Genomic DNA, 27,809 nt, shown 5'->3' with positions numbered 1-27,809 from the left:
AATCTCTATTTCACTACATACTGCTCTCTCCCACCTGGACAAGAGGAATACCCACAGTATGTGAGAATGCTGTTGTTGCTGACTACAGCTCAGTATTCAACACCATAGTCCTCGCCAAGCGCGGGACCCTGGGACTGAACTCCTCCCTCTGCAACTGGATTCTGGACTGTCTGGTGGGCCGCCTCCAAGTGGTGAGGGTAGATAACACATCTGCCACACTGACCTTCAACACAGTGGACCCTCAGGGGTGCGTGCTTAGTCCCCTCCTATACCTGTTCACCAGCAACTGCATGGCCATGCACGACACCAACACCATCATCAAGTTTGCTAACGACATGATGGCGATAGGCCTGATCATTGACGAAGATGAGACAGCTTACAGGGAGGTCGTCAGAGACCAGCAAAACAAAGGAGCTGATCGTGGACTACAGGAAAAGGAGGGGCAGGCACATCCACATGGACAGGGCTGTAGTGGAGTCAAGAGCTTCAAGTTCCTCGTTGCCCACATCACCAAGGACTTAACATGGTCCTCTTACACTAGCACAGTTGTGAAGAAAGCGCTACAGCGCCTCTTTCCCCTCAGGAGGTTGAAAAGATTTGGCATGGTAGGGGTGTGGATCAGAAAACCAGTCAGTATCTGGTGTGACCATCATTTACATAATGCAGCGCAACATTTCCTTTGCAAAGAGTTGAGCAGGCCATGCATTATCATGCTGAAACATGAGGTGATGGCAGCGGATGAATGGCACTACAATGGGCCTCAGGATTGCGTTACGGTATCTCTGTGCATTCAAATTGCCATAGATAAAATACAATTGTGTTCATTGTCCGTAACTTATGCCTACCCATATTATAACCCCACCGCCGCCACAGGGCACTCTGTTCTCAACGTTGACATCAGCAAACCACTCACCCACACAACGCCATAATACCTGGTCTGCAGTTGTGAGATCAGTTGGACGTACTACAAAATTCTCTGGCAACAGCTCTGGTGGACATTCCTGCAGTCAGAATGCCAATTGCACGCTTCCTCAAAACTTGAGACATCTGTGGCATTGTGTTGTGTGACAAATCTGCACATTTTAGAGTGGCCTTTTATTGTCCCCAGCACAAGGTGCACCTGTGTAATGATCATGCTTTTTAAATCAGCTGTTTGATATGCCATACCTGTCAGGTGGATGGATTATCTTGACAAATAAATGCTCACTATAAGGAATGTAAACAAATGTGTGCACAACATTTGAGAGAAATTAGCTTTTTGTGCATAATGATAATATCTGGGATCTTTTATTTCAGCTCATGAAACACGGGACCAACACTTTACATGTTGCGTTTATATTTTTGTTTAGTGTATACAGTCCCATAGCCAGTGTACGACAGGAGTTGATTGGTGCACAACCATGAAAGAAATAGTTTAAGGTTGTGTTTTCATATAATATATCTATGTTGTATTAAAATGTGCCCTCATCCATAGATATGAGGAACAAGGCTGAGGACAGCAAGGCCTCACTGGGAGAGGGAAAGAGCATCCTCTGGTGGTCTAGTTGTGCAATTAACCATACACAGTCCAATAACAGAACACCAGCTCCAAAAATGTTTTTATAACTAAGATAGACCACAGCCTGTCATTACCAATGGGACAAATGAGTCATAGTGGGCAGAACAAGCAAGATGGTTATAGCCAAGCATGAGATAGCGAGATCATTTTGGCGCATTCTAGCATATATTTGCATATTTCCGTTAGGGAACGCCTACTCTGATGTGCGAGTGTGCAATAACTAAATTCGTATTTGCACTCCTAAACAACACATTTTTTAATCAACTTTGGCAAAGGGTAAAGTCTACAAATCTTTATCCACTCTGTTCTGCACCGATTTTAGTTTTGGGAGCAGAAAACCAAATTGAGATCAAATGTTTCATTGATGACAATTTGGTAGTGAATGGGAAACCCCACACGGATGCTTCTGTTATACATCCAGTGAAATATCTGTCTCATTGTTATATCTGTGCTAGCTCTGTATATTCTACATTACCTTTATATCAATCAAATGTATTTATAAAGCCCTTACATCAGCTGATGTCACAAAGTGCTGTACAGAAACCCAGCCTAAAACCCCAAACAGCAAGCAATGCAGGTGTAGAAGCACGGTGGCTAGGAAAAACTCCCTAGAAAGGCAGTACATTTGGGTAAGCCTCAAGCGAACACTAACTGCTGAACACAGACCACGCTTAGCACACAAATACAGAACAGCAAAAGTCCAGAAAACATTTTATTCGTCTTTTTTTCATGACAATGAAGAGCTTGACAATATTCAGTATCATTCAACCCCAGTGCAAAACAGTTTAAAATGATGAGCCACTAGAGGTGGACTTGGCATAGGAATACACTGACAATTCTGCACCCAAGATAGAGTTCATAATAGACATATCATAACGGCCAATACGACCTAGCTGTTCCAATGTTTTCAACATGACATCACAACATTCAGAGTGAGAAGTAAACCCTCCTTCAGATTGAGACAGTACCAAACAGGAGACATAGCTACAGACCTCTGAGGCTTTAGATTAGAAGAGAAGCTACATTAGAAGCTCAGATATTCATTTGTCATGTTGTTATGTAATAGAAGATCTCCTTGAGGACATTCAGTGGTTGCCAACATCTGAGCCAATGCTGCTGCAGCAGAGAGGAGGTAGTTACCTCTAGACCAGTGGAGGCTGCTGAGGAGAGGACGGCTCAAAATAATGGTTGGTACGGAGGAATTGGAATGGCATCAAAACACATGGAAGCTGTGTTCGATACATTTGATACCATTATTCTGGTCCAGCCATTACCAGAAGCCCGTCCTCCTCATTTAACTGTGCCCTAGACACTGATCCAAGGTCAGTTTTATATTTGATTAAGGTCTGAATTGTTGTGTAACTGATCATAGATCTGTTCCTACAGGGAACTTCTACCCAGAGTCAGACGGGAGGCTGATACAATCATCTTCTACCCAGAGTCAGCCGGGAGGCTGATACAATCATCTTCTACCCAGAGTCAGACAGGAGGCTGATACAATCATCTTCTACCCAGAGTCAGACGGGAGGCTGATACAATCATCTTCTACCCAGAGTCAGACGGGAGGCTGATACAATCATCTTCTACCCAGAGTCAGACGGGAGGCTGATACAATCATCTTCTACCCAGAGTCAGACGGGAGGCTGATACAATCATCTTCTACCCAGAGTCAGACAGGAGGCTGATACAATCATCTTCTACCCAGAGTCAGACGGGAGGCTGATACAATCATCTTCTACCCAGAGTCAGACGGGAGGCTGATACAATCATCTTCTACCCAGAGTCAGACGGGAGGCTGATACAATCATCTTCTACCCAGAGTCAGCCGGGAGGCTGATACAATCATCTTCTACCCAGAGTCAGACGGGAGGCTGATACAATTATCTTCTACCCAGAGTCAGACGGGAGGCTGATACAATCATCTTCTACCCAGAGTCAGCCGGGAGGCTGATACAATCATCTTCTACCCAGAGTCAGACGGGAGGCTGATACAATCATCTTCTACCCAGAGTCAGACGGGAGGCTGATACAATCATCTTCTACCCAGAGTCAGCCGGGAGGCTGATACAATCATCTTCCACACAGAGTGGAAAACAACAGGGCTACAATAGACAACGGAGTACCATAGAGCTCACACATAGTGAGACAAATGTAACCTAGCCCACTAAGCCAGGCTAACCAACGACAGAAGACTGTTGGACTACAGACACAGCTAAAACTGCACTACCCAGGTCTACAGATGCAACACTGTTAGGTCACTCACTAAACTCCTTAAATGGAAAAGACAGAAACAATCAGGCAACCCTGTACTTTAAAAACGTACATTATAATTTAAAGAAGTTGTTGATTTCATTATTACCACCACTTAAATTGAAAAGAACCATGGTGCAGCCACCCAACCCTAATATGGATCTACAGTTAGCTGTGTTTCATACAAGATCCTGAGCCCTTGAAGTGACCTCACATTCATCAGTACACTTTGTTCTTTAGTAAAAACAAAACCATTAAAAGCATTTGACCAGGACTCATACGTCTGAGACATCACACTACACACCATATATACAATCAAAACCAAACATCAAAAACTAAAGAAAAATCTGCACGCAAAGGAAAAGCAGAAAGCGGTCTTAACTATACTCCTTCAATCTGAATATTGTTATATTGTTAGATAAACATGAATGTATGACTGTCAAAATAACTGTCAAAATATAACAATGAAAGTTACGTCAGAAGTGCCGGGGTGTTTAGCTCATCCACCGTTTACACCAGGGGGGCTCAAACTCTTGGGCTTGGTGTACCAAAACATCATCTGAGTGATGAGCTGCAGCCCATTAAAATAAATCATTTATTTAGAAATATAAAAAAAGGTAAACAATAGCTTTTTAGGGTCTTGAAACAGGAATCAAATCGTAGCCGTATAACTTGACACCTAACAACACATTCTGATTGCCAGTATTTTAAAGCAGATTTTCAGCAATTCAACATGACTAATTTCATGTGATTGTACACATTTTTCCATGGGATGGTGAGACATTTTGCCACATTTAATGCTAATTCCCTGCAGTTCTACATAGTTTGCTATGGCTTATGCCATGTTCCTATGATATCCGTGAGAGTGAATAACAAAATGAAACGAGGGGCCCCTGGAGGTCAGGGCCCCTGGGCATGTGCCTTGGATGCCCAGTCAGTAATTCGGCTATGATTACTACAAGGTTTAGATAGCTGGCTAGACTAACTTACCTAGCAATCGATGTTAGCTGACACGGGCTAGTTGATTGACTGTCAGTGACTGACATAACAAGAGGAAAACTGCTGAGGCACTACCACATTTTGAAATGACACGTTATGTATTCTACTATGGTATCTCGTAACAGTAAGTTGTGAACCCGACTGACTTCCTAAAAAAGGAAGTCAGTCGGGGGCCCCCTAGTGGTCCTTGCGGGCCAAACCAAACGTTGTCCCCTGGTTTATACCAACAGACCAAAACACTTCTTGAGGTCTAACTAACAGACCGACAGTGGTAGAAAAGTGGTAGAGTTCACTTTGGGAGCATTTAAACCAGGTGTCTCAAACTCATTTTACCCTGAGGGCCGCATTCGCTCTTTAAAAACAAATATCTAAAAAGTGCCAAAATCTGCCCCAAAAAATGGTCCTCTATCCATCATTTTGAGAATTTTCGATGCTCCCCGACTGTCTAGTTTTCATTTAAGTTATTATTAGTGAGCTGGACAGTCAATAAACGCTATAAATATAGCGCCATTAGCATTTTTACAGTTTCAATTTGGTTTGAGTTATTTTTAGTCCCACATTTTTGGGGGGACACCACTGATCTAAACAGTAAGGTATTTTCCTTCAACATATACACGTTCTGGCTGTAGCCTGCTGAGCGTGTCTACTGTACACGGTCACCTAACCCCTTTGTATTGTGTGTCAGCTCTGTAGCCTTACTCTGGCCTTCAACAGACATTCTCCCCCTCCTCCCCCAGACAGTAGGACATTCATGTGGAGGCTGGAGTCGGGGCCAGGGCCTGAGAGAGCACAATTAGTCACTGAGCCATGAGTTTCACAGGTGACACATACTGATGACATGTTGCCAGCGCTGATTACACAGCATGTTCTCTTCCTGTATTCCTTGTCCTTTCTCAGGTGGATGCTACAGCACTAGGGGGTGGTGGAATGGGTGAGTTGCCTCCATACAATGTGAAGCACGTTGAGTTTGTGTGTCCAGGCATGCTGTTGTGATGAAAGCGGTGTGAAGGTTTGGTCGACAGCATAGAGAAAGAGAGGAGTTAGAGTCTGATTGATACGGGGTCAGATACACAATCTCTAGAGCAACCCTGAGCTGGCTACTACAACTCATAGGACACCCTGTTCCCTATATAGTGAACTACTCTTGATCATAGTGAAAAAATAAAGTAGCCACTATATGGGGAATATGATGTCATTTGAGACACAAGCCCTACTATAGTGCAAACACTGCTGTTGCCATGGCAACATGGCCCTCGGAGCAGGTTGCCGGGAGCGACAGTTGCCAAGCGGCCATGTTAGAGCCATATTCTGAGTGTTGGGAGGTTCCTGTCCATCCAGAGCTGGTTCAGTCTGATGGTCTCTAAAGCCTCCTGGACGCTACGCATCTGAGACCCCCGCTCCTTCAGACTGGAGAAGAAACGCTGGACCTACACACACACACACACAGTTGACATGAGAGAAGACCAACATGCACTAGGCATCTGATACACAGACACATGATATAGAGTCGGCATGGTTCTGAGGTGTAAGCTCACCTCCTCCAGGTGTGTCTGAGTGGAGAACTGGGAGGTGGTGGACTTGATTATGCTTTGGATGGGATAGGACCCCACTGGGAATCTACACACACAGCCAATCAACAACAGGCCATTACTTCACAACAGCCAATAGAAACTAGCCACTTCTCCACAAGAGCCAATTGAAACAGGCCCACTGATATCGATTGGGAAACTATTGTTTTTGGGCCCATTGTTCTGTCGGTTGATGCTGTAAGTATGTAAATGTGCACTGACTATACCAAACATTAGGAACACCTTCCTAATATTGAGTTGCCCCCCCCTTTTGCCCCCAGAACAGCCTCCATTCATCAGGGCATGGACTCTACAAGGTGGCGAAAGCGTTCCACAGGGATGCTGGCCAATGTTGACTCCAATGCTTCCCATAGTTGTGTCAACTTGGCTGGATGTCCTTTGGGTGGTGGACCATTCTTGATACACACAGGAAGCTGTTGAGCATACTCTGTCCCATATGCTAATATATGCATATTATTATTAGTATTGGATAGAAAACACTGAAGTTTCTAAAACTGTTTGAATGATGTCTGTGAGTATAACAGAACTCATATGGCAGGCGAAAACCGATACACAACCCAACCAAGCCGCACTGCTTCTTAACACAGCGCGCATCCAACCCGGAAGCCAGCCGCACCAATGTGTCGGAGGAAACACCGTGCACCTGGCAACCTTGGTTAGCGCGCACTGCGCCCAGCCCGCCACAGGAGTCGCTGGTGCGCGATGAGACAAGGATATCCCTACCAGCCAAACCCTCCCTAACCCGGACGACGCTATGCCAATTGTGCGTCGCCCCACGGACCTCCCGGTCGCGGCCGGTTACGACAGAGCCTGGGCTCAGAATCTCTGGTGGCACAGCTGGCGCTGCAGTACAGCGCCCTTAACCACTGCGCCACCCGGGAGGCCGACTCCTTTCTTTGGCTGGAAAAATGGCTGTGTTTTTCTGTGGCTTGGTGGTGACCTAACATAATCGTTTGTGGTGCTTTCGCTGTAAATCCTTTTTGAAATCAGACACTGTGGCTGGATTAACGAGAATTCTATCTCTAAAATGGTGTAAAATACTTGTATGCTTGAGGAATTTTAATTAAGAGATTGTCATTTTGAATTTGGCGCCCTGCACTTTCACTGGCTGTTGCGGGGGGGGGGGGGGGTCTGCTAGTCCTAGACAGGTTAACCGGTCTCCTCCCCTTCATCAACACGTATTGAAGTGGATTTAACAAGTGACATCAATAAGGGATCATAGCTTTCACCTGGTCAGTCTGTCATGGAACGAGCAGGTGTTCTTAATGTTTTGTACACTCAGTGTATAATTGATCTTATGAATAAGGTGGCACTCACTTCTCTATGATCCTGTCCCAGTTCTCTTTGACAAATTCCCAGACGAGCAAGTGGCCAGCGAAGCCGTCACTCATGGTGCTGATGACCAATGGCAGCTCCTGGGTCTGGATAATCCCTCCCTCGAGCCCCGTGCTCAGAATCCTGAAGGAGGAGGTGTTTAGAGTGATGCAGAGACACACACCATAGGCCGCTACAAACATATCTGGGCACAGCTTAGGCACATTTTAGTCATTTAGCAGACACTCTTATCCAGAGCGACATAGTGGGCTGTCATGTCCATTCATCCTAAGATATGTGGTTGTCCCACCTACCTATCTCAGTCATAGTAAGTGCACTTTTTCCCCAATAAAGTAGCTATCAGTAAAGTCAGAGCAAAAAGTGAAGTGCGAATGTTAGTTCACGAAAGCCTCGGGCATGAGGAGGGGGTGCGAGAAGATGGGAGAGGGTATTTAAAATACTCCTTGAAGAGGTAGGGTTTCAGATGTTTTCAGGAAGATGGGAAGGGACTCTTCTGTCCTAGCTTCAGGGGGAAGATCAGCTTGAGTACAGCTGTATGTCTCTCTGCACAAACTCTGGGTAGAGGTTAGTTGGCCAGTTAATGTCTGTAAATTGATTCATTAAGTACCGTGGACCCACACTCACTCTCCACTCTCTTACCATACGATGCTTTGTGGGTCCTGTGTGGAGGCCAGGGCCTGCAGTATCTTGCGTTTCTCAGAGTCATATGTGGTGGAACTGTATGCCTCCATGAGAGAAAGCCATCTGAGGTCAGACTGGGCCGCTGTAGAGAACACCACTCGCTGCAAATCACCTGGGATCCTGGAGGAGACAACAGAGCACCACAAGATCACTATAGAATAGATATCTAGCTTTACTACGGCCCAAAAAATCTAAAAGTATATATATTTTTTAAACCAGCAAAAGTATATATTCTTATATATAAACTCTAGTCAATTGGTGTGTGTACCTACTGTTTGGTTTGGTTGGAGTTGGTCCACTGGTCGTAGAGGGCCGTGGCCTGGTCAGTACAGTTCTGCCGTCCCAGACTACAGGCCATCTCTAGCAGGACTGACCTCAGCTCCTGTCTGGACACACTCTCCTCCTCTCCCCAGTCCTGACTGTCCATCAGCTGGCCAAAATGACCCCAAATGTACACCTGAAACACACATTACAAAGTGAAAGCACAGTCAGTGTGTCCCAAATGGTGAGACTAGGCTCCAGAACAAGGTACCTGACAATCTAGTGTGTGTGTGTGTGTGTGTGTGTGTGTGTGTGTGTGTGTGTGTGTGTGTGCGCATTTACCTTCATGCGGGCCACCAGTCTTTGCTCCTGTCTCTTGTCCAGTAGTCTGTAGACAGAGCTGAGCTGTGACAGGGCCTCTGTCAGAGGAGCAGTCTCAGTCTCACTGGTGGCATAGTCCAACAGATTTAAAACTTGACGGAAGGACACACGACCCAGTCTGATGAGGAGAAGAGAAAAATAGACAATAGATCTGAATGAATTCTGTCTATTTGTGTCTGTTGTCTGTGGAACTAAAATGCAGACATTCACACAATCGTACAAGTCCAGGCAGAGGATTAAGACAGGCCTCCAATTATGACTCTTTTTTTTAAAGTGGTCATTGCTGTTAAAATAATGTGTTCTCAGTCATCCTACCTGGTAAAATGAGGTTAAAAATAGATGAATGTATAATCTATTTATAACCTTATTTTACCAGGTAGGTTGACTGAGAATATTATTTTTTACAGCATCGACCACATAAAGAAAAATTAATCGAGTCTTTCTGAGAGACGGACATCCATCTCCCAGCTACTATGATCATTGAGAGTACCATACCACAGTACAAACACACACACTGACCTGGACAGGGCAAAGATGTTGTGTATGAGTGAAGCGCGGTCGTGGGGTGTGAGTGTGTTGATATCAGTCTTAAGAGCATCTATGAGAGTGGCCCAGCCCTCGTCTCCATAGTGAACTATATAGAAGCCCGTGTTCATGTAGTTGAACTTCAGCCACTTCACACTGTCCGACACATTCAGAGTCGCTAATTGGAAACACATAATAATGCACTTAGACACATGGTCATGCTTTTACCTAGAACCTCAGCGCATACAACCAGCAGGCTACAATATACAGTGCCTTCGGAAAGTATTCAGACCCCTTGACTTTTTACACATTTTCTTACGTTACAGCCTCAGCAATCTACACACAATACCCCATAATGAGAACGTGAAAACAGGATCAAGACATTATAGCAAATGTATTAAAAATAAAAAAACAGAAATACCTTATTTACATAAGTACTCAGACCATTTGCTATGAGACTTGAAATTGAGCTCAGGTGCATCCTGTTTCCATTGATCATCCTTGAGATGTTTCTACAACTTGATTGGAGTCCACCTGTGGTAAATTCAATTGATTGGTCTATATCAGGTCCCACAGTTGACAGTGCATGTCAGAACAAAAACCAAGCCATGAGGTCGAAGGAATTGTCCATACAGATCTGAGACAGGATTGTGTCAAGGCACAGATCTGGGAAAGGTTACCAAAACATGTCTGCAGCATTGAAGATTCCGAAGAACACAGTGGCCTCCATCATTCTTAAATTGAAGATGTTTGGAACCACCAAGAATCTTCCTAGAGTTAGCCGCTAGACCAAACTGAGCAATTGGGGGAGAAGGGCCTTGGTCAAGGAGGTGACCAAGAACCTGATAGAGCTCCAGGGTTTCTCTGTGGAGATGGGAAAACCTTCCAGAAGGACAACCATCTCTGCAGCACTCCAACAATTTTGGATGCAGTCTATCACAGTGCCATCCGTTTTGTCACCAAAGTCCCATATACTACCCACCATTGCGACCTGTACGCTCTCGTTTGGTTGGACCTCGCTTCATACTCGTCGCCAAACCCACTGGCTCCATGTCATCTACAAGACCCTGCTATGTAAAGTCCCCCCTTATCTCAGCTCGCTGGTCACCATAGCATCACCCACCTGTAGCACATGCTCTAGCAGGTATATCTCTCTGGTCACCCCCAAAACCAATTCTTTCTTTGGCCACCTCTCCTTCCAGTTCTCTGCTGCCAATGACTGGAACGAACTACAAAAATCTCTGAAACTGGAAACACTTATCTCCCTCACTAGCTTTAAGTACCAGCTGTCAGAGCAGCTCACAGATTACTGCACTTGTACATAGCCCACCTATAATTTAGCCCAAACAACTACTTCTTTCCCTACTGTATTTATTTTATTTATTTATTTTGCTCCTTTGCACCCCATTATTTGTATTTCTACTTTGCACATTCTTCCACTGCAAATCTACCATTCCAGTGTTTTACTTGCTATATTGTATTTACTTTGCCACCATGGCCTTTTTTTGCCTTTACCTCCCTTCTCTCACCTCATTTGCTCACATCGTATATAGACTTGTTTCTACTGTATTATTGACTGTATGTTTGTTTTACTCCATGTGTAACTCTGTGTCGTTGTATGTGTCGAACTGCTTTGCTTTATCTTGGCCAGGTCGCAATTGTAAATGAGAACTTGTTCTCAACTTGCCTACCTGGTTAAATAAAGGTAAAATAAAATAAAATAAAAAAACAAATCAGGCCTTTATGGTAGAATGGCCAGATGGAAGCCACTCCTCAGTAAAAGGCACATGACAGCCCACTTGGAGTTTGCCATGAGGCACCCAAAAGACTCTCAGACGATGAGGAACAAGATTCGATGCTGTGATCGCTGCCAAAGGTGCTTCAACAAAGTACTGAGTAAAGGGTCTGAAATCTTATGCAAATGTGGGGGGGGTTTAATAAATTGGCAACAATTTTGTTTTTGCTTTGTCATTATGGTGTATTGTGTGTAGATTCACGAGGGGACAAAAACAATTAATTCCATTTTAGAATGAGGCTGAAACGTAACAAAATGTGGAAAAAGTCAAGGGGTCTGAATACTTTCTGAATGCACTGTATAAATATGTATCACAAGCAATTAAAATCATAAAGGCTTGCTTGAATTAGACAATTCATGAAGTTAGTCAAGCTCACTGACAACTACAGAGCTGAATGTACAGAGTTTTACCGGTCTTATTATTTTCCTGTCTTATTATTTACCTGTCTTATTTCTCAGCGTGAAGATCTGTCTGCAGGAAGGGGCAGAGCTACAGCTGTCATTCACATACGTCACGGGGATATGCCACAGGCTAAGGAGAACACAAAGAAAGGTTGGTCTGAATGTGTGTATGTGTGAGAGAGTGTGTGTGAGAGTGAGAGAGCGAGCGTGTGAGAGTGAGAGAGCAAGTGTGTGAGAGAGCGAGTGTGTGAGAGAAAGTGTGTGCGCGTGCGTGCATGTCTCACTTAGAGGTGTGTGTGGCGTTGTCTGCGGAGAGCAGGAAGTGTTCCTGCGTGAGCGTCACGTGACCACCCATGCGGCTGACGGTGACTAATGGGAAGCCGTTTTGCAGCGTCCATGTTCTCATCATGTCTGACACACTCTCCTGCTGGGGAAGCACCTGGGCCTGGAGCATCCAGAACCAACAATCATCAATAATAAATATAAAGAATCTACTAACTTGACTAGTCATCACCATGGGAGAGAGATGGAGTATCAGCATCAGTAGTACTAATACAACAGACCCCCACTTAATACAACAGACAAGACACACCCACTTAATACAACACAAGACACACACACTTAATACACAGACAGGGTGACCATTGTGAAAAGAGGAAGGATATGGCGCCAGATTTTACAGCCGCAAAATAAGGAACCTGTGAAAATAACTAATCAGGAAACGGAGATAGAGTGTCTCAGACAGACCACACCTACCTGGGTGAGACTGTTCCAGAGATCTTCAGTAACAGTGTTAGATCCTCTGTAGTTATCCAGGTATTTTATGAGTCCTTTCCTGAACTGACCATCTGGCAGAGTGGTTTTCAACATCAGCAGGAGGGAAGCACCCTAGAGACACACACGGACAGACAGTCACAGACAGACCCATTACTGATGTGACTACAGCACCAATATCCTTCGCTCTACTAATCAATAAAATTTTAAGCACATTTGTGAGTAAAGCTCAAGACTGTACCTTCTCATAGGTGACAGAGTCAAACATCTCAGACACCTGCTCAGGTGTGGTCACCTGGGACGACACTGACACTGGGTGGGAGGAATTTAAACAATCTTTGGCCATGGCCTTAAAGCGCACCCCCAGGAACACATTGTCCTGGAGACAGAGAAGAAGGATCATCAATCCATGGTTATCTAAACCTACACTGACACAGCACCTGCATGTGTGACGTGGTGCTGCTTACTAGGTCCAGCTGTGGGAACTCTGTCATTAGGGACGTGTACTGCCAGTAGGTGGCGAAGCCTTCGTTCAGCCACAGGTCATTCCACCAACGCATCGTCACCAGGTTCCCAAACCACTGACACACAACATTACAACGGAATTAGAACAGTTTTATGACCAAACATCAAAACAGCATTAAGACTGTTGAGATACATACACATATGTTCCATCACCTTGTAGTAGCCTACACACACACACACACACACACACATCAGACAAACACACACCTGGTGAGCGAGCTCGTGGGCTACGACGTTAGCGATGAGTTGTTTGTCGAGAGGAGAGGACTGGTTTCCCACCAGCAGGCTGGTCTCTCTAAAGGTGATCAGACCCCAGTTCTCCATCGCCCCCGCCAGAAAGTCTGGGATAGCAACCAGGTCTGGAGGAGGTGGAGAGAAGGAAGGAAGAGTAGAGAGAGAGGGACAGAAAGGTGGAGGGGTAAATACCAAGGCATATTTTGTGTCTCATTATCGAAAATATTACACTTCTCTCACACATTTTCAAATGAATCTACAATACAAGTCAAGGGTTCTGAATACATTCAGAAAGTATTCAGAACCCTTGACTTTTTCCACATTTTGTTACATTACAGCCTTAATCCAAAATTGATTTTTTTTATTTTTATCCCTAATCGATGAGTTTATTGTGTGAAGGCTGAGTGTCTGTGTGTTGTGTCTTTGTGTCACCTCTCACCTAGTTTCCTCAGAGGGTAGTCGATGTGAAAGAAGGTGTTGTAGAAGTGCAGCAGTGTGGAGGCTGTGTCCAGAGCATAGTGTGTGTGTTCCTTCTTCTCTGGCACAGAGTACACTGACACCTAGAACACACACACACCATAGAAATTTAATAAATACAATAGATCCCAAAATAGGGGGATAGGCACAGAGTAGACAGTTGCATTCCAGCGTTTTGCAGGTCATTTAAATAGTGTGAATAGATTGTGAGGCAGGGATTCTGTACGTACCAGTGTATTGGAGACGTTTCTAGTAATGCTGGTGAAGTTGGCTACGATGAAGGCCACCAGGTAGGTGCTCATATTAACGCCAGTCTGCTCAAACTCATCCTCCAATAGGCCGCTGGGTAATGTAGTCGTCTTAGCCTGGGGAACACAACAACAGTTATATTAACAGATGATTTAATCACTGGCATTCTTCATGTCAAGTGTCTCCAGTAATCACTTGATATCACATATTTGATTTTGTAATGTATTCATGTTTACCACTTAAAAATACACTGGTGCAGGCAAACTCTCAAGCACACACACACACACACACACACACACACAGTACCTGGGGCATGTTGGACAGAGTGATGTATCCAGGCTCCCTTGTGATCCTGACCAGGAAAGTGGCTTTAAAAGCCGGCTCGTCAAAACAGGGGAAGGCCTTCCTGGCTGCCTGGGGCTCAAACTGGGTGGCAGCTAGGACCCTGAGGAGAGGGTGGCCAGAGTCACACACAGAGAGCAAGGACTAGGCTCAAACTGGAGTTGTAGTTTACTACGTCAACAAACATTGTCAAGTTTACACACTACTACAGAATGCATCTCACTGCATTCACCAGGAGCTAATATGTTATTTTTAGATCAAACTTTAGTACATAGTTTTTAAAATAATTTTGCTTACCTCTTGGCTCCAGTCTTGTCGTTGTAGGAGCTGTTGTAGAAGCCGTCATAGGTGTGTGAGAGGTTGGCTGCGTAGTCCAACGTTAACACACACACCTGGCCTACCTTCAGATCCTCTGGGAAGCTGACAGCTATCTGCTGCCATGGTTTATACTCCAACACCTTCACCTCAACACTCTTATCCTCTCCAACCTGGAAGGGTTATAGTAAAAACAGCATTTAATAAGGTAAAACATCACCATCTAGGTAAAACATCACCATCTAGGGAAAACATCACCATCTAGGGAAAACATCACCATCTAGGGAAAACATCACCATCTAGGTAAAACATCACCATCTAGGTAAAACATCACCATCTAGGTAAAACATCACCATCTAGGGAAAACATCACCATCTAGGGAAAACATCACCATCTAGGGAAAACATCACCATCTAGGTAAAACATCACCATCTAGGTAAAACATCACCATCTAGGGAAAACATCACCATCTAGGGAAAACATCACCATCTAGGTAAAACATCACCATCTAGGTAAAACATCACTAGGTAAAACATCACCATCTAGGTAAAACATCACCATCTAGGTAAAACATCACCATCTAGGTAAAACATCACCATCTAGGTAAAACATCACCATCTAGGTAAAACATCACCATCTAGGTAAAACATCACCATCTAGGTAAAACATCACCATCTAGGTAAAACATCACCATCTAGGGAAAACATCACCATCTAGGTAAAACATCACCATCTAGGTAAAACATCACCATCTAGGTAAAACATCATTATCGAAGTAAAACAATTTATCTTCACAGGGGAAGCAAATCTTACTCTCTCTACACTGCTAGTGAGACAGTTACACACTGTGCATTAATATCAGAATAATTACAGTTAAAAATCAAAACCTATAAAATTGTATTTCTCTTCATATTATTTTCGAGTAAATAGCAATGGCACGGCTGATCATAGACTACCTGGAAGGTTGCCTTGGTGATATTGAGTTCAGAGCTGTGCAGAACTATGCGCTTGGTGTCGTGTAGTATTGTCATGTTGATGACAGTGCGGCCAGTGAAGGTCATGGAAGTCAGGTTAGGGGTCAAGGAGAGGTCATAGTTCACAGGCCGTACACTGGCTGGGAGTCGGAGCTCATTCCAGGGAAACAGCTCCCCATTGGTGCTGTTAGGATAGGATGGCTCCATAGGAGTGGAGGAGTTAGCCTTACCACAGCCAGCCTGGGGAGAAAGAGGATCAACACAGTGAATATACACAGTTACTTCAGAAAGTATTCACACACCTTGATTTTGTTGTGTTACAGCCTGAATTTTAAATTGATTCAATTGGCAATGTGTGTCACTGCACTACACACACACAATACCCCAGAATGTCAAAGTGGAATTATGTTTTTCAATTTTTTTACAAATTAATTCAAAATTAAAGCTAAAATGTTTTGAGTCAGTAAGTATTCAGCCCCTTCGTTATGGCAAGTCTAAATAAGTTCAGGAGTAAACGTGCTTAACAAGTCACATACCGTATTAAGATGCATGGACTCACTCTGTGTGAAATAATTGTGTTTTACATGGTTATTGAATGACTACCTCAACGCTGTACCCCACACATACAGATAAGTGTAAGGTCCCTCAGTCGAACAGTGAATTTCAAGAACAGATTCAACTACAAAGACCTGGGAGGATGTCCAATGCCTCGCAAAGAAGGGCACCTTCTAGATGGGTAAAATAAAAAGAAGCAGACATTGAATATTCCTTTGATCATGGTGAAGTTAATAATTACACTTTGATGGTGTATCATTACACCCAGCCACTATACAGATACAGGAGTCCTTCCTAACTCAGTTACCAGAGAGGAAGGAAACCGCTCAGGGATTTCACCATGAGGCCAATGGTGACTTTATAAACAGGTACAGTGTTTAATGGCTGTGATAGGTGAAAACTTAGGATGGATCATTAACATTGTAGTTACTCTAAAATACTAACCTAAATTACAGAGTGAAAAGAAGGAAGCCTGAACAGAATATAAATATTCTAAAACATGCATCCTAAGGCACTAAAGTAAAAGTGCAAGAACTTGGCAAAGAAATTAACTTTATGTGCAGAATACAAAACATTATGTTTGGGGCAAATCCTACACATCACTGAGTACCACTCTTCATATTTTCAAGCATGTTGGTGGCTGCATCTTGTTATGGGTATGCATGTCATCGGCAAGTGCTAGGACGTTTTTTGGGGATAAAAATAAACGGAATAGAGCACAGGCACAATCTTAAAGAAAAACTTGGTTCAGTCTGCTTTCCAACAGACACTGGGAGACACATTCTCCTTTCAGCAGGACAATAACCTAAAACAGGGTTTGAATCATTTGCAAATAATGTACAATCCAGGTGTGCAAAGCTCTTAGAGACTTACCCAGAAAGACTCACAGCTGTAATCACTGCCAAAGGTGATTCTAACATGTATTAATTCAGTGGAGTAAATACTTAGGGAAATGTGATGTCTGTATTTCATTTTTTGATACATTTGCTAAAATGTCTAAAAACTAGTTTTCCCTTGTCATTCTGGGGTATTGTGTGTAGATGCGTCAGAAAAAAAGAATATGTTTGAAATCAAATTATATTTATCACATGCGCCGAATACAACTGGTATAGACTTGACAATGAAATGCTTGTTTACGAACCTTCCCCAACAATGCAAAAATAATCCAAAATAAAATAGTAACTAACGCGAGAGGAATAAAATAAAATACACAAGAATGGAGCTATATACAGGGAGTACCAGTACCAGATCAATGTGCAGAGGTACAAGGCAATTTAATGCATTTTAAAATCAGGCTGTAACACAACAAAATGTGGAATAAGTCCAGATGTATGAATCATTTCTGAAGGCACCGTGTGTACAGTTGAAGTCTGAAGTTTACATACACTTAGGATGGAGTCATTAAAACTCATTTTTCAACCACTCCACAAACTATAGTTTTGGCAAGTCGGTTAGGACATCTACTTTGTGCATGACAAAAGTCATTTTCCCAACAATTGTTGACAGACAGATTATTTAACTTAATCACAATTCCAGTGGGTCAGAAGTTTACATACACTAAATTCACTGTACATTTAAACAGCTTGGAAAATTCCAGAAAATAACGTCATGGCTTTAGAAGCTTCTGATTGGCTAATTGACATCATTTGAGTCAATTGGAGGTGTACCTGTGGATATATTTCAAGGCCTACCTTCAAACTCAGTGCCTCTTCGCTTGACATCATGGGAAAATCAAAAGAAATCAGCCAAGACCTCAGAAAAATTTTTTTGGAGACCTCCCCAAGTCTGGTTCATCCTTGGGAGCAATTTCCAAATGCCTGAAGGTTCCACGTTCATCTGTACAAACAATAGTACGCAAGTATAAACACCATGGTACCACCAGCCATCCTACCGCTCAGGAAGGGGACGCGTTCTGTCTCCTAGAGATGAACGTACTTTGGTGGGAAAGTGCAAATCAATCCCAGAACAGCAGATGATGCTGGAGGAAACAAGTACAAAAGCATCTATATCCACAGTAAAACGAGTCCTATATCGACATAAACCAAAAGGCCGCTCAGCAAGGAAGAAGCCACAGCTTCAAAACCGCCATAAAAAGACAGACAGTTTGCAACTGCACATGGGGACAAAGATCCCTCTTTTTGGAGAAATGTCCTCTGGTCTGATGAAACAAAAATAGAACTGTTTGGCCATAATGACCATCGTTATGTTTGGAGGAAAAAGGGGGAGGCTTGCAAGCTAAAGAACACTATCCCAACCGTGAAGCACGGGGGTGGCAACATTATGGGTGCTTTGCTGCAGGAGGGACTGGTGCACGTCACAAAATAGATGGCTTCATGAGGCAGGAAAAGTATGTGGATATATTGGAACATCATCTCAAGACATCAGTCAGGAAGTTAAAGCTTGGTCGCAAATGGGTCTTCCAAATGGACATTAACCACAAACATACTTCCAAAGTTGTGGCAAAATGGCTTAAGGACAACAAAGTCAAGGTATTGGAGTGCCATCACAAAGCCCTGACCTCAATCCTATAGAAAATGTGTGGGCAGAACTGAAAAAGTGTGAGCGAGCAAGGAGGCCTACAAACCTGACTCAGTAACACCAGCTCTGTCAGGTGGAATGGGTCAAAATTCACCCAACTTATTGTGGGAAGCTTGTGGAATGCTACCCGAAACGTTTGACCCAAGTTAAACAATTTAAAGGCAATGCTACCAAATACTAATTGAGTGTATGTAAACTTCTGACCCACTGGGAATGTGATGAAAGAAATAAAAGCTGAAAGAAATAATTCTCTCTACTATTATTCTGACATTTCACATTCTTAAAATAAAGTGGTGATCTTAACTGACCCAAGACAGGGTATTTTTACTAGGATTAAATGTCAGGAATTGTGAAAATGTATTTGGCTAAATGTATTTGGCTAAGGTGTATGTAAACTTCTGACTTCAACTGTATACACATACCATCTTGCCCTATTGGCACTGGTACCACTTCCCGTACCTGTGGAGGGCAATGCAGGAGCCACACACTTTTCACATACACAAACCCCGACACCCCAACACACACACCTACCTTAGTGAAGGTACAGCCAGGCAGGAAGTAGAGAGCCATCGCCATGGACGCGACCAGTACCAAGATGAACACGCCCACCACCAGCATACGAGCCGAGGGGCAGGAACATGACCTGACCAAAAAACAGTATTTACAAATCTATAAATATAATATTACTGTTTATGTTTGTTTTTAATTTACTGTAAAGTGTACTGGGATGTTTAAATTCACTTTAAATACAGTTTGATTGGATTTGAAAAGTAAAAAGGACCTGGGTGGAGCCTGTCTGTTGTAAGGGGAGGAGCTAGGATTGTGGGTGGAGCTTCTGTTCATGAAGGACATGCCCAGTAGGCGGGCTGACGACTCATAGTCCTCCTCCTCATCGTCCAGGTCGTTCTCTCCCAGACCTCGCACCAGCAGACGGGAGCTACGGGGCTCGTACACCACCTCATCTGGTTCCAACGCCTGGAGGGAGGTGGAAGAGGGGGGACAATGTGAAAATCTGGAAAAAGTCAAACAGTTAGAAGAGACGATACAACTGATGGGTGGATTGGTTAATGTCAGTGCTGTATAGTATGTAATTACCGGGAAGGCTGTAGAGTCTTTAGCCAGGTCCACCACGTCAGGTTCCTCCTCAAACATACTGTTCTCTATCATGTTCCTGGGCAGGGACGCTCGCTCTGGTTACACAAACAAACAAAAAGGTTAATACACACACACACACACACACATTCAATAAAGTGTGTGTGTGGCTCCATTTCTATTGATTATCCCGTGTCTCTACAGACAAACGCTCAACTCTCTAATTCAATAACAACAACAGTTGTCAAACTGTATAAAATGTCCCATTCTCTCCTGTAATAAGAGCAAGTATTGTGAAGTCCCAGCGTGTCTGTGAATAGTGGGTGTACCGTGTAGGCTAAGTGAAGAGCCAGAACAAAGCCATCTCATACACCTAGTATGTTCGTTCCATTGTGTGTTTTCCATTGTGAGAAAGTGTGCGTGTTTGTAGGGCCGAGCTGCCTACACTAAGTTAAGCGAATGAAGCCATCAGTTTCCCCTATCCCTTCCTGCAGCAGACATAGTTCTGATTCAGAGGTCAACTGGTCTGCAGCACTGCAGACAGTCTTGCTCCTAATAATATGGAGCTGAATATCAGGCCTATGTAAATAATACCCAGATCAAAAGAAGAACCATGACAACCTTAGATTTTTCTGACTCACACCAACCCGACAGACCTAATGCCATGTTAGAACAACTCGTATTATAGTGTCGAATGAGGTGTTCTATAAATGTGGTATCTGTTATTCAGACCAAAATGACGGCACCTCAAACTGAAACAGCAAGGGCTGTAACGGAAGCAGCAGTGAAATGGAAAGTGTCAGCAGCAGCTCACCACACTTTTCCTGTTTTCACCAAACATACACAGAAACACAGACATATGTTTATCCTATAGCCTACACCACTTAGCTAGAGCCACGCAGACCTGAAGTTTGAGGCCAGTGCAGGGCATATAAGGCCAAGTAGGTGAAGCTGTGTTTGAGTGAAAACAACCTGACTGTCTGTCAGCTGAACAAGGCATAACCTCTGGACATTTCAGCTCCATACATAGGCCTACTAGTGCACTCACAATGTCCAGGACAGGACTCCCCCCATCAGTTAGGCTTTTCACAAAGGCCTTGTGCATTCTGAATTGCGGCAGGCTAGGCTAATGAAATAACATACTTGGAATATTTTTCAAATAGTCAATTAAGCTTTAATGAAAAAGCCCCCACAGAGAAAGACAGCTGTGTCTATTGACTAGTAGTGTGTGTGTCTGTGTTCTAATCCGAAAAGACAGAAGTCCTTTATTTGCTGTAATAAAGCTGTTGAGCCATAAAGCAGACAGCACAGAGCTAGAGCAGGAGAGTACAGTCAGTGCTACTGAGCCAACAGAAAGAACCTTCTGGTCCTTATCAGGTTAAGCACACACACACACCTGTCGTGTCTTTGGCTATGCCAGATTAAGTGATATGACATGCTATTCTATAAAATAATTTCTCTGTAATTAATATTACCTGATTGAGCTAATCATGTAAATGTAATTAACTAGAGAGTCGGGGCACCACAAAATAATATTTATAGAGCTGTTATCTTCCGAATAAACTCTTAAAGACCTAGTAATATTTTACATTAATAGCAGTCAATATCAATCATCATCTTAATTCAGTCTCATCTGAAAGTTGTAAATTCTTGGTTATCTGCACGAACCCTGGCTAACAAGTTGAATCAGCAATACAAAATTGGGTTTAATTATTTATTTACTAAATACCTAACTAATCACACAGAATTACACATACACATAATTAAATCATAACTTGATTACAAATTACGTCATAAAGGAAAACGTCCCTAGCGGGCGGAACAGATATGACAGCTGGTTACACAAAAGAAAAGGGCTGGGTTTGAGTGAAAGAGCGGTAAGATTGAGGAACAAAGGGCGAAGCTGTGCTATCGTAAATACAGAATCTTATGCATTCTAAATTACCGCCCATTTGGAAAAGGAAAATGCCATAAATATTTACACTGCGCTGCGCTTCGGTAGGTTGGTGGTAGATGGAAGGCCGTGTTGCCCAACCGAGTCCTTTGAAGAATGTCTCTGCTGGTAAATTTAATATGTTGTAGTAACGCCGTTGTGTGATAGACGGGATACTCTGTCTGTTCCTTCCTAACCCTCGTTTGCAGCGGCTGTTGCTAACTCAACGGCTAGGAGGTATCACTTCTGTAGTGAATAAGAGTTCAAAGTTCATACCATTCGCAACCAAAGCTCCCGCTGATGTTGGCTTCGTTCTGTAGTTATTATCTGAACCATTCTGACATCGGACCGTCGTCCTCACATCCTCAGAACAGGAGGTTATATTGTCGTCAAGGCTTTATATAGGAAGGGAGAGGAGGGCGTGTTTGAATTTTTTTATAGCCCATGTCCCTTCACATTGAAAACCCAAATCTCACATTTTAGAAGCTAAAATCACATTTCATCCCATCACGAATAATTTCATATTGAAACATTTAAATTGAATAACAATTCCATGTGAATCCAATAATTCTGATGTGTAGACTTTCCACTGTAGAGTTTGTCATCTTATCATTGATGAGAATGTCTCAGATGACAACCAAACTGACATCATATTCATTAAGTACCACCGCATATGTTCAATTGGTCGGATTACCAGAATATAGTTCATTTCCCCCCACCTTCTGATGTTCCCAGAATCTATATGTTAACCAAGGGTTTTGCAAATGTAACATCAGTAGGGTAGAGAGGAAAAGGGGGGGAAGAGGTATTTATGACTGTCATAAACCTACCCCCAGGCCAACGTCATGACACACCACAGAGATGGGATAAGGAGCCCAATCAAATGTACAGGCCTGAACAAGTAACCAGTTGACTGAGTTAAGAGGAAAATAAAATATGATTGAGTTGTGTAGGATAAACTCAACTGTGACATAATGTAGCCTGCCTTCTCGGGTGTGTCACTTGCAGTTGCTAGTGCGTATGTTGAACAGGGCTCGGCGTGTCTCCAACAGCTCGGTGTGCTTTTAGAACAGATAAACAAATGCACTGAGCTAAAGCAGTCACAGACTGTCAATAATACTACACACTGCTTGGCCTAGGCTGGCCTGAGTAACCAAAACAAGAGGAGATAGCATCTTTGAGTAGCAGAAAATTGTGGACTACATATCCAATTCTGACTAATTTTATCAATGATTGTTATTTACAGGAGATGCATGTAACATCTCCACCTGCAACTAACACCAAATGTCTATTACATTTCACAGGGATAGACATTAAGGTCTGAGAAAGGCACTTACCCATGAGGCGAGTCAGAAGTATTTTTGGGACAAAGATTAAGATTGCATGCCCAAAAATGCTATATTCCCCTACACACAGGAGAGGAACCAGAAAGACCAAACTACTGGAATTATTTGCATTTTGTTGTTATCAGTGAGCGATAGCAGTAGTAGCAAAGGACTAGAAATCCACAAGAGTAAAACATATTTTAGAATGCTGGCTAATACATGCACACATACAACGGTCCTCTGATGACGACTGGAAGAAAAAAAGCATCCAGCTTGCATCACATTAGAAATAAACTCAACTCAGACAGGCTTTACCTTGGCATATAACCCAGTGGGCTAAACCAATCTGAGTTGTGTTTCCTCACTTTCCTGAGTAGTAGGGTTTAATATTTTCCTGGTATTTTACAAATGTTCCATCCATCCCGAGAATAAATCCCCTTTCACCCAGGATAAACCGGTATTTCCGGCCAAAATCGTTAGTGTCATTCTAAAGTGCATAAATATGTCTGGATTTCATTAGAGCTTTGATCGGCATGAAAATTAAAGTCTGATGCTACCTGAGCCATTCATTAAAGACATTTTATGACCCCTACATTAAATACATTTTATGAGCCCAAGCCCAAATGATTGTGCCATTATTCAATATGATATATAGGATACCACACATTACGCACAACAGAAAAACATAAAAGCCCATAGATGTAACTATGCTCTCTTGGGTAAATAAATTAAACAAGTTCCAGGAGGCTAATCTTTTTTGGTCTGGACTGTATTACGTTACTGTATTGTATTATACAAACTGGAATTACGCACGTCGTTCAGACCATGAAGCTGGGAGAGAACATGCGATGCTGGTACAGGATATGCAGCCTACAAAGTTAGCATTATAGGCTAGCGAATTTGATTAGAATTTAGAAATATAATAGGACCTATTTAAAAAAATATATAATAATTAAGTATTAGTAGGCTGACACGTACACTACCGTTCAAAAGTTTGGGGTCACTCAGAGATGTCCTTGTTTTTGAAAGAAAAGCAAATTTTTTGTCCATTAAAATAACATCAAATTGATCAGAAATACAATGTAGACATTGTTAATGTTGTAAATGACTATTGTAGCTGGAAACAGCTGATTTTTTTATGGAATATAGGCCCATTATCAGCAACCATCACGCCTGTGTTCCAATGGCACATTGTGTTGGCTAATCCAAGTTTATAATTTTAAAAGGCTAATTGATCATTAGAAAACCATTTTGCAATTACCTTAGCACAGCTGAAAACTGTCGTGCTGATTAAAGTCTTCTTTAGACTAGTTGAGTACTCGGAGCATCAGCATTTGTGGGTTCGATTACAGGCTCAAAATGGCCAGAAACAAAGAGCTTTCTTCTGAAACTCGTCGGTCTATTCTTGTTCTGAGAAATGAAGGCTATTTCATGCGAGAAATTGCCAAGAAACTGAAGATCTCAAACAACGTTGTGTACTACTCCCTTCACAGAACAGCGCAAACTGGCTCTAACCAGAATAGAAAGAGGAGTGGTAGGCCCCGGTGCACAACTGAGCAAGAGGACAAGTAGATTAGAGTGTCTAGTTTGAGAAACAGACGCCTCACAAGTCCTCAACTGGCAGCTTCATTAAATAGTACCCGCAAAACACCAGTCTCAACAGTGAAGAGGCAACTCCGGAATGCTGGCCTTCTAGGCAGAGTTGCAAAGAAAAAGCCATATCTCAGACTGTCCAATAAAAAGAAAAGATTAAGATGGGCAAAAGAACACAGACACTGGACAGAGGAACTCTGCCTAGAAGGCCAGCATCCCGGTATCGCCTTTTCACTGTTGACGTTGAGACGGGTACTATTTAATGCAGGACTGAATCACTTCATTGAATATATCTATTGTTCCCTGGACAGCAAATAGATGGCATTATAGCGCAGCTGTTTAACAGAAAGGCCGAAATGGAACGCAACTGCTCAGCTACGGCGACTGACATTTATCAGTTTGCTACTAGCTAATTTTGCAGTCTGGTCGACATGGATCATTGTAAAAAAAAATAAACGTAAATCTATTGACAATGAAAATGAGGGGAAAGAGCTGGAGAACAACGTGACAGCTATGAACAAATAACCACCAGAAAATCAGGAAGATGACGGCAGGGGAAATGCAGCTAGCTAATGTGGCTCCGGTGGCTAAAAGAAGAACAGAGAAAGTTCCAAGAGAAATGGACAGAAGATTTTTGTTGTACTACATGGTGGGACTAGCTCACTTTGTCTTATTTGCCAGAAGGCAGTCAATTGTTTTAAACGAGCAAATTTAGTGACATTTCCAGTCACACCATGACAAAACATATCTGCCACAAAGCAACCTCCGAAACAACAAGCGCTACTCAAAGGACAAAAACAAATAAACAGATCTAACGCTGTTGCAGAGAAAACGACAGAGACAACACATGAGATTGCTAGGATACTCGCAAGAAACAAGGCGGCCTTCACAGACACGACAATGTAAAATAATGTTTTTTGGCCTAAGCCTAAATATTGTATGCTGATTTCACAAACAGGGAAGCTATTTTAAAGCAAATTAAGGGACTGCAATTCTGCAAGAGAGAGGATATTCCCGTTTCATTTAATCATTAATCAGGAAGCACTTGTGGCTAAACTCAAAGTGTGACGTACCGTGACGTACAGAATTTGATGCAGCAAGTCGTGCGCGTGGTGAACATTATTATTGCGAGGGCATTGAATCACCGGCAATTCTGCCAGTTGCTGGAGGAAACCCAGACAGAATACAGCGACATTATATTTTATAATGCGGTGATATGGCTGTCTGGTGGCAGAGTTTTGGAAAGATTTTTCCTCAAATCCGTGAATTTGTTGCAAGCAATACCAGAGGAGCCTGAGCTGGATGATCCACAGTGGATATTAAAGCTGGCTTTTTGAACTGACTTCACCTGAACAATGAATCCCCAACTCCAAGGGAAAGCTAAAACTCTATGCAAAATGCTGCGTGTGGTCATAGCATTTCAAAATAAAATCACCACACAGTTCATACCTGACAAGACTATTTCTTAAGTTCCCATTACTCAGAGCAGTCACCACATCCGACCCAGACATACTGCAACATTTTAGCTATGATGCATTTGTGCATGTGTTGGAAGAGTTGGAGTCTAGATTCAAAGATAACGTCATTAAGAACCCCTTTCATGTGCCAGTGTCATCTCTGGCCCCAGTCATTACAGCCCTCTGTCCTGACCGTGCTGGACTAGAGAGTGAGGTAGTGTCATCTCTGACTCCAGTCATTACAGCCCTCTGTCCTGACCGTGCTGGACTAGAGAGTGAGGTAGTGTCATCTCTGACTCCAGTCATTACAGCCCTCTGTCCTGACCGTGCTGGACTAGAGAGTGCGATAGTGTCATCTCTGACCCCAGTCATTACAGCCCTCTGTCCTGACCGTGCTGGACTAGAGAGTGCGATAGTGGAGGCCAATGACACATTGCAAGGTGAACTAAGATCAGATGTTTCTGGGGCATTGTGTCAGACTCATAGTATCCACGTCTGAAGCAGTGTGTGCAAAGGGTGACAATTTTTGTCAGCACTTATTCATGTGAAACAACATTTTCAACAATGAACATTGTGAAATAAAAACAGAAAAACAGACTGGCCAATGCATACCTGGTTTGCCTCGCAAGGATAGCAACAACAGACTATACATTTAGAATGAATTCAGTCAAGGAGCAGAAGGGACATTTTCACTCATCCAACTTATGGGTCTTATACATGTGATGTAGCCTATTTGGTGTGTGTATGTTTATATTTACATGTGCTCAATTTCTCTGAATTTGCTCTGAATTGATCATTGTTAATAAAAATAGTGAGTAACACTGATTTAATGGGTTAAATATATAGGCTCTCGGCTGAAAAGAGTCAAAAGTTAACCCTGAGCTCAGCCTGACTGGGGAATGTGTCCCCAAGTGAATGTCACACTGAGAATTAAAGCTACAGATCACAGTCTACTCAGGCAAACTCTGTCAGAGATACACTGGCTATTTTAATTTAGCTGTACTCCAAGGCCAGGCTTAGCTAGTCATGTTTCTATCAGCTAACGTACCCATCATTACAAGTGTATGAATGCTGATTAGTTCGTACCAAAACTGCTGCCTGGCTATCAAGAGCCTGACACTTGTTGACTTGGAACGTTATGTAGGTAACCGTCCGCAATCTAAAATGCTAGTTAGCTAACTAACTAACGTTACTACAGAAATTGTGGCTGGCTGGAAATTATGGGGAGCAGCTAGGAAGCGTCATCATTATTCCTTACCACTGTCAAATGGGTCCTCCATGACACGATATCTGAAAGAGCCGAGCTGTCCTCACTTCTGGCTGGCTGGCTGGCTGAGCTATCAGCCCCGATCAGTCCACTGTGTTGCTGCAGTCTGTGGGCTAACTTGGCTGGTAGCTACTTCTGACACACTAGCTAGCTGCCACAAACACGGTGGGTGAAGTTATTAGCGTGTGCGATCAAATTAATTAAATATGATCAACCATCCAAACGACATTCTGTCACCAAACTATTCGCCATGCATTTAAATTACTACTTCCTTCCTTCGTCTCCGCCCGGCAATGACTGTAGGGAAGAGAGGCCCAACTCGGCGGAAAATCTGTCTCCCTCCAGCAGGTGGCGTTGTTTTGCCCACCAAGCAAGGGAGTTTTT

At 43.1% G+C, this 27,809-nt stretch overlaps 1 protein-coding gene across 3 annotated transcripts; it reads right to left on the bottom strand.

Annotated features, from left to right (window-relative positions):
• Positions 1-2,257: 2,257 nt before the first annotated feature.
• On the bottom strand, positions 2,258-27,775 carry lnpep (leucyl/cystinyl aminopeptidase). Of its 3 annotated transcripts, none has more exons than XM_036936024.2 (22): positions 27,417-27,775; positions 19,854-19,948; positions 19,540-19,733; positions 19,290-19,401; positions 15,648-15,905; positions 14,675-14,865; positions 14,342-14,480; positions 14,017-14,151; positions 13,749-13,869; positions 13,283-13,434; positions 13,018-13,131; positions 12,792-12,929; positions 12,533-12,664; positions 12,061-12,221; positions 11,818-11,906; positions 9,574-9,757; positions 9,016-9,172; positions 8,685-8,869; positions 8,371-8,532; positions 7,714-7,854; positions 6,343-6,424; positions 2,258-6,234 (listed from the first exon to the last, which is right to left on the bottom strand). In XM_036936024.2, the coding sequence occupies exons 1-22, from the start codon at positions 27,436-27,438 to the stop codon at positions 6,103-6,105; spliced, it is 3,096 nt and encodes a 1,031-aa protein (XP_036791919.2). In that variant the 5' UTR covers positions 27,439-27,775; the 3' UTR covers positions 2,258-6,102. The 3 variants fall into 3 exon arrangements, with proteins under 3 accessions (XP_036791919.2, XP_090046990.1, XP_090046991.1); XM_090190864.1 differs by lacking the exon at positions 27,417-27,775 and adding an exon at positions 23,121-23,254; XM_090190865.1 differs by lacking the exons at positions 2,258-6,234; positions 6,343-6,424; positions 7,714-7,854; ... (5 more) ...; positions 12,061-12,221; positions 12,533-12,664 and having other exon boundaries at positions 12,780-12,929.
• Positions 27,776-27,809: the final 34 nt, after the last annotated feature.

This window comes from Oncorhynchus mykiss, chromosome 11 (genome assembly GCF_057628025.1).
Source record: "Oncorhynchus mykiss isolate SJ-2025 chromosome 11, ASM5762802v1, whole genome shotgun sequence".
In the NCBI taxonomy this organism is placed as follows: Eukaryota; Metazoa; Chordata; class Actinopteri; order Salmoniformes; family Salmonidae; genus Oncorhynchus; species Oncorhynchus mykiss.
Note: the sequence above shows the minus strand (reverse complement) of the source record. Positions and strands in the feature narration are given on the sequence as shown.

What these genes read in the sequence shown, in the direction of transcription:
- lnpep (XM_036936024.2), bottom strand. Translation starts at nt 27,438, where the DNA reads ATGGAGGACCCATTTGACAGTG. An exon ending in AAGACTCTACAGCCTTCCCG is followed by an intron (nt 19,734 to 19,853) that starts GTAATTACATAC and finishes ACCTCCCTCCAG; the next exon opens with GCGTTGGAACCAGATGAGGT. An exon ending in CTCTGTCCAACATGCCCCAG is followed by an intron (nt 14,152 to 14,341) that starts GTACTGTGTGTG and finishes TGTGTTCCCCAG; the next exon opens with GCTAAGACGACTACATTACC.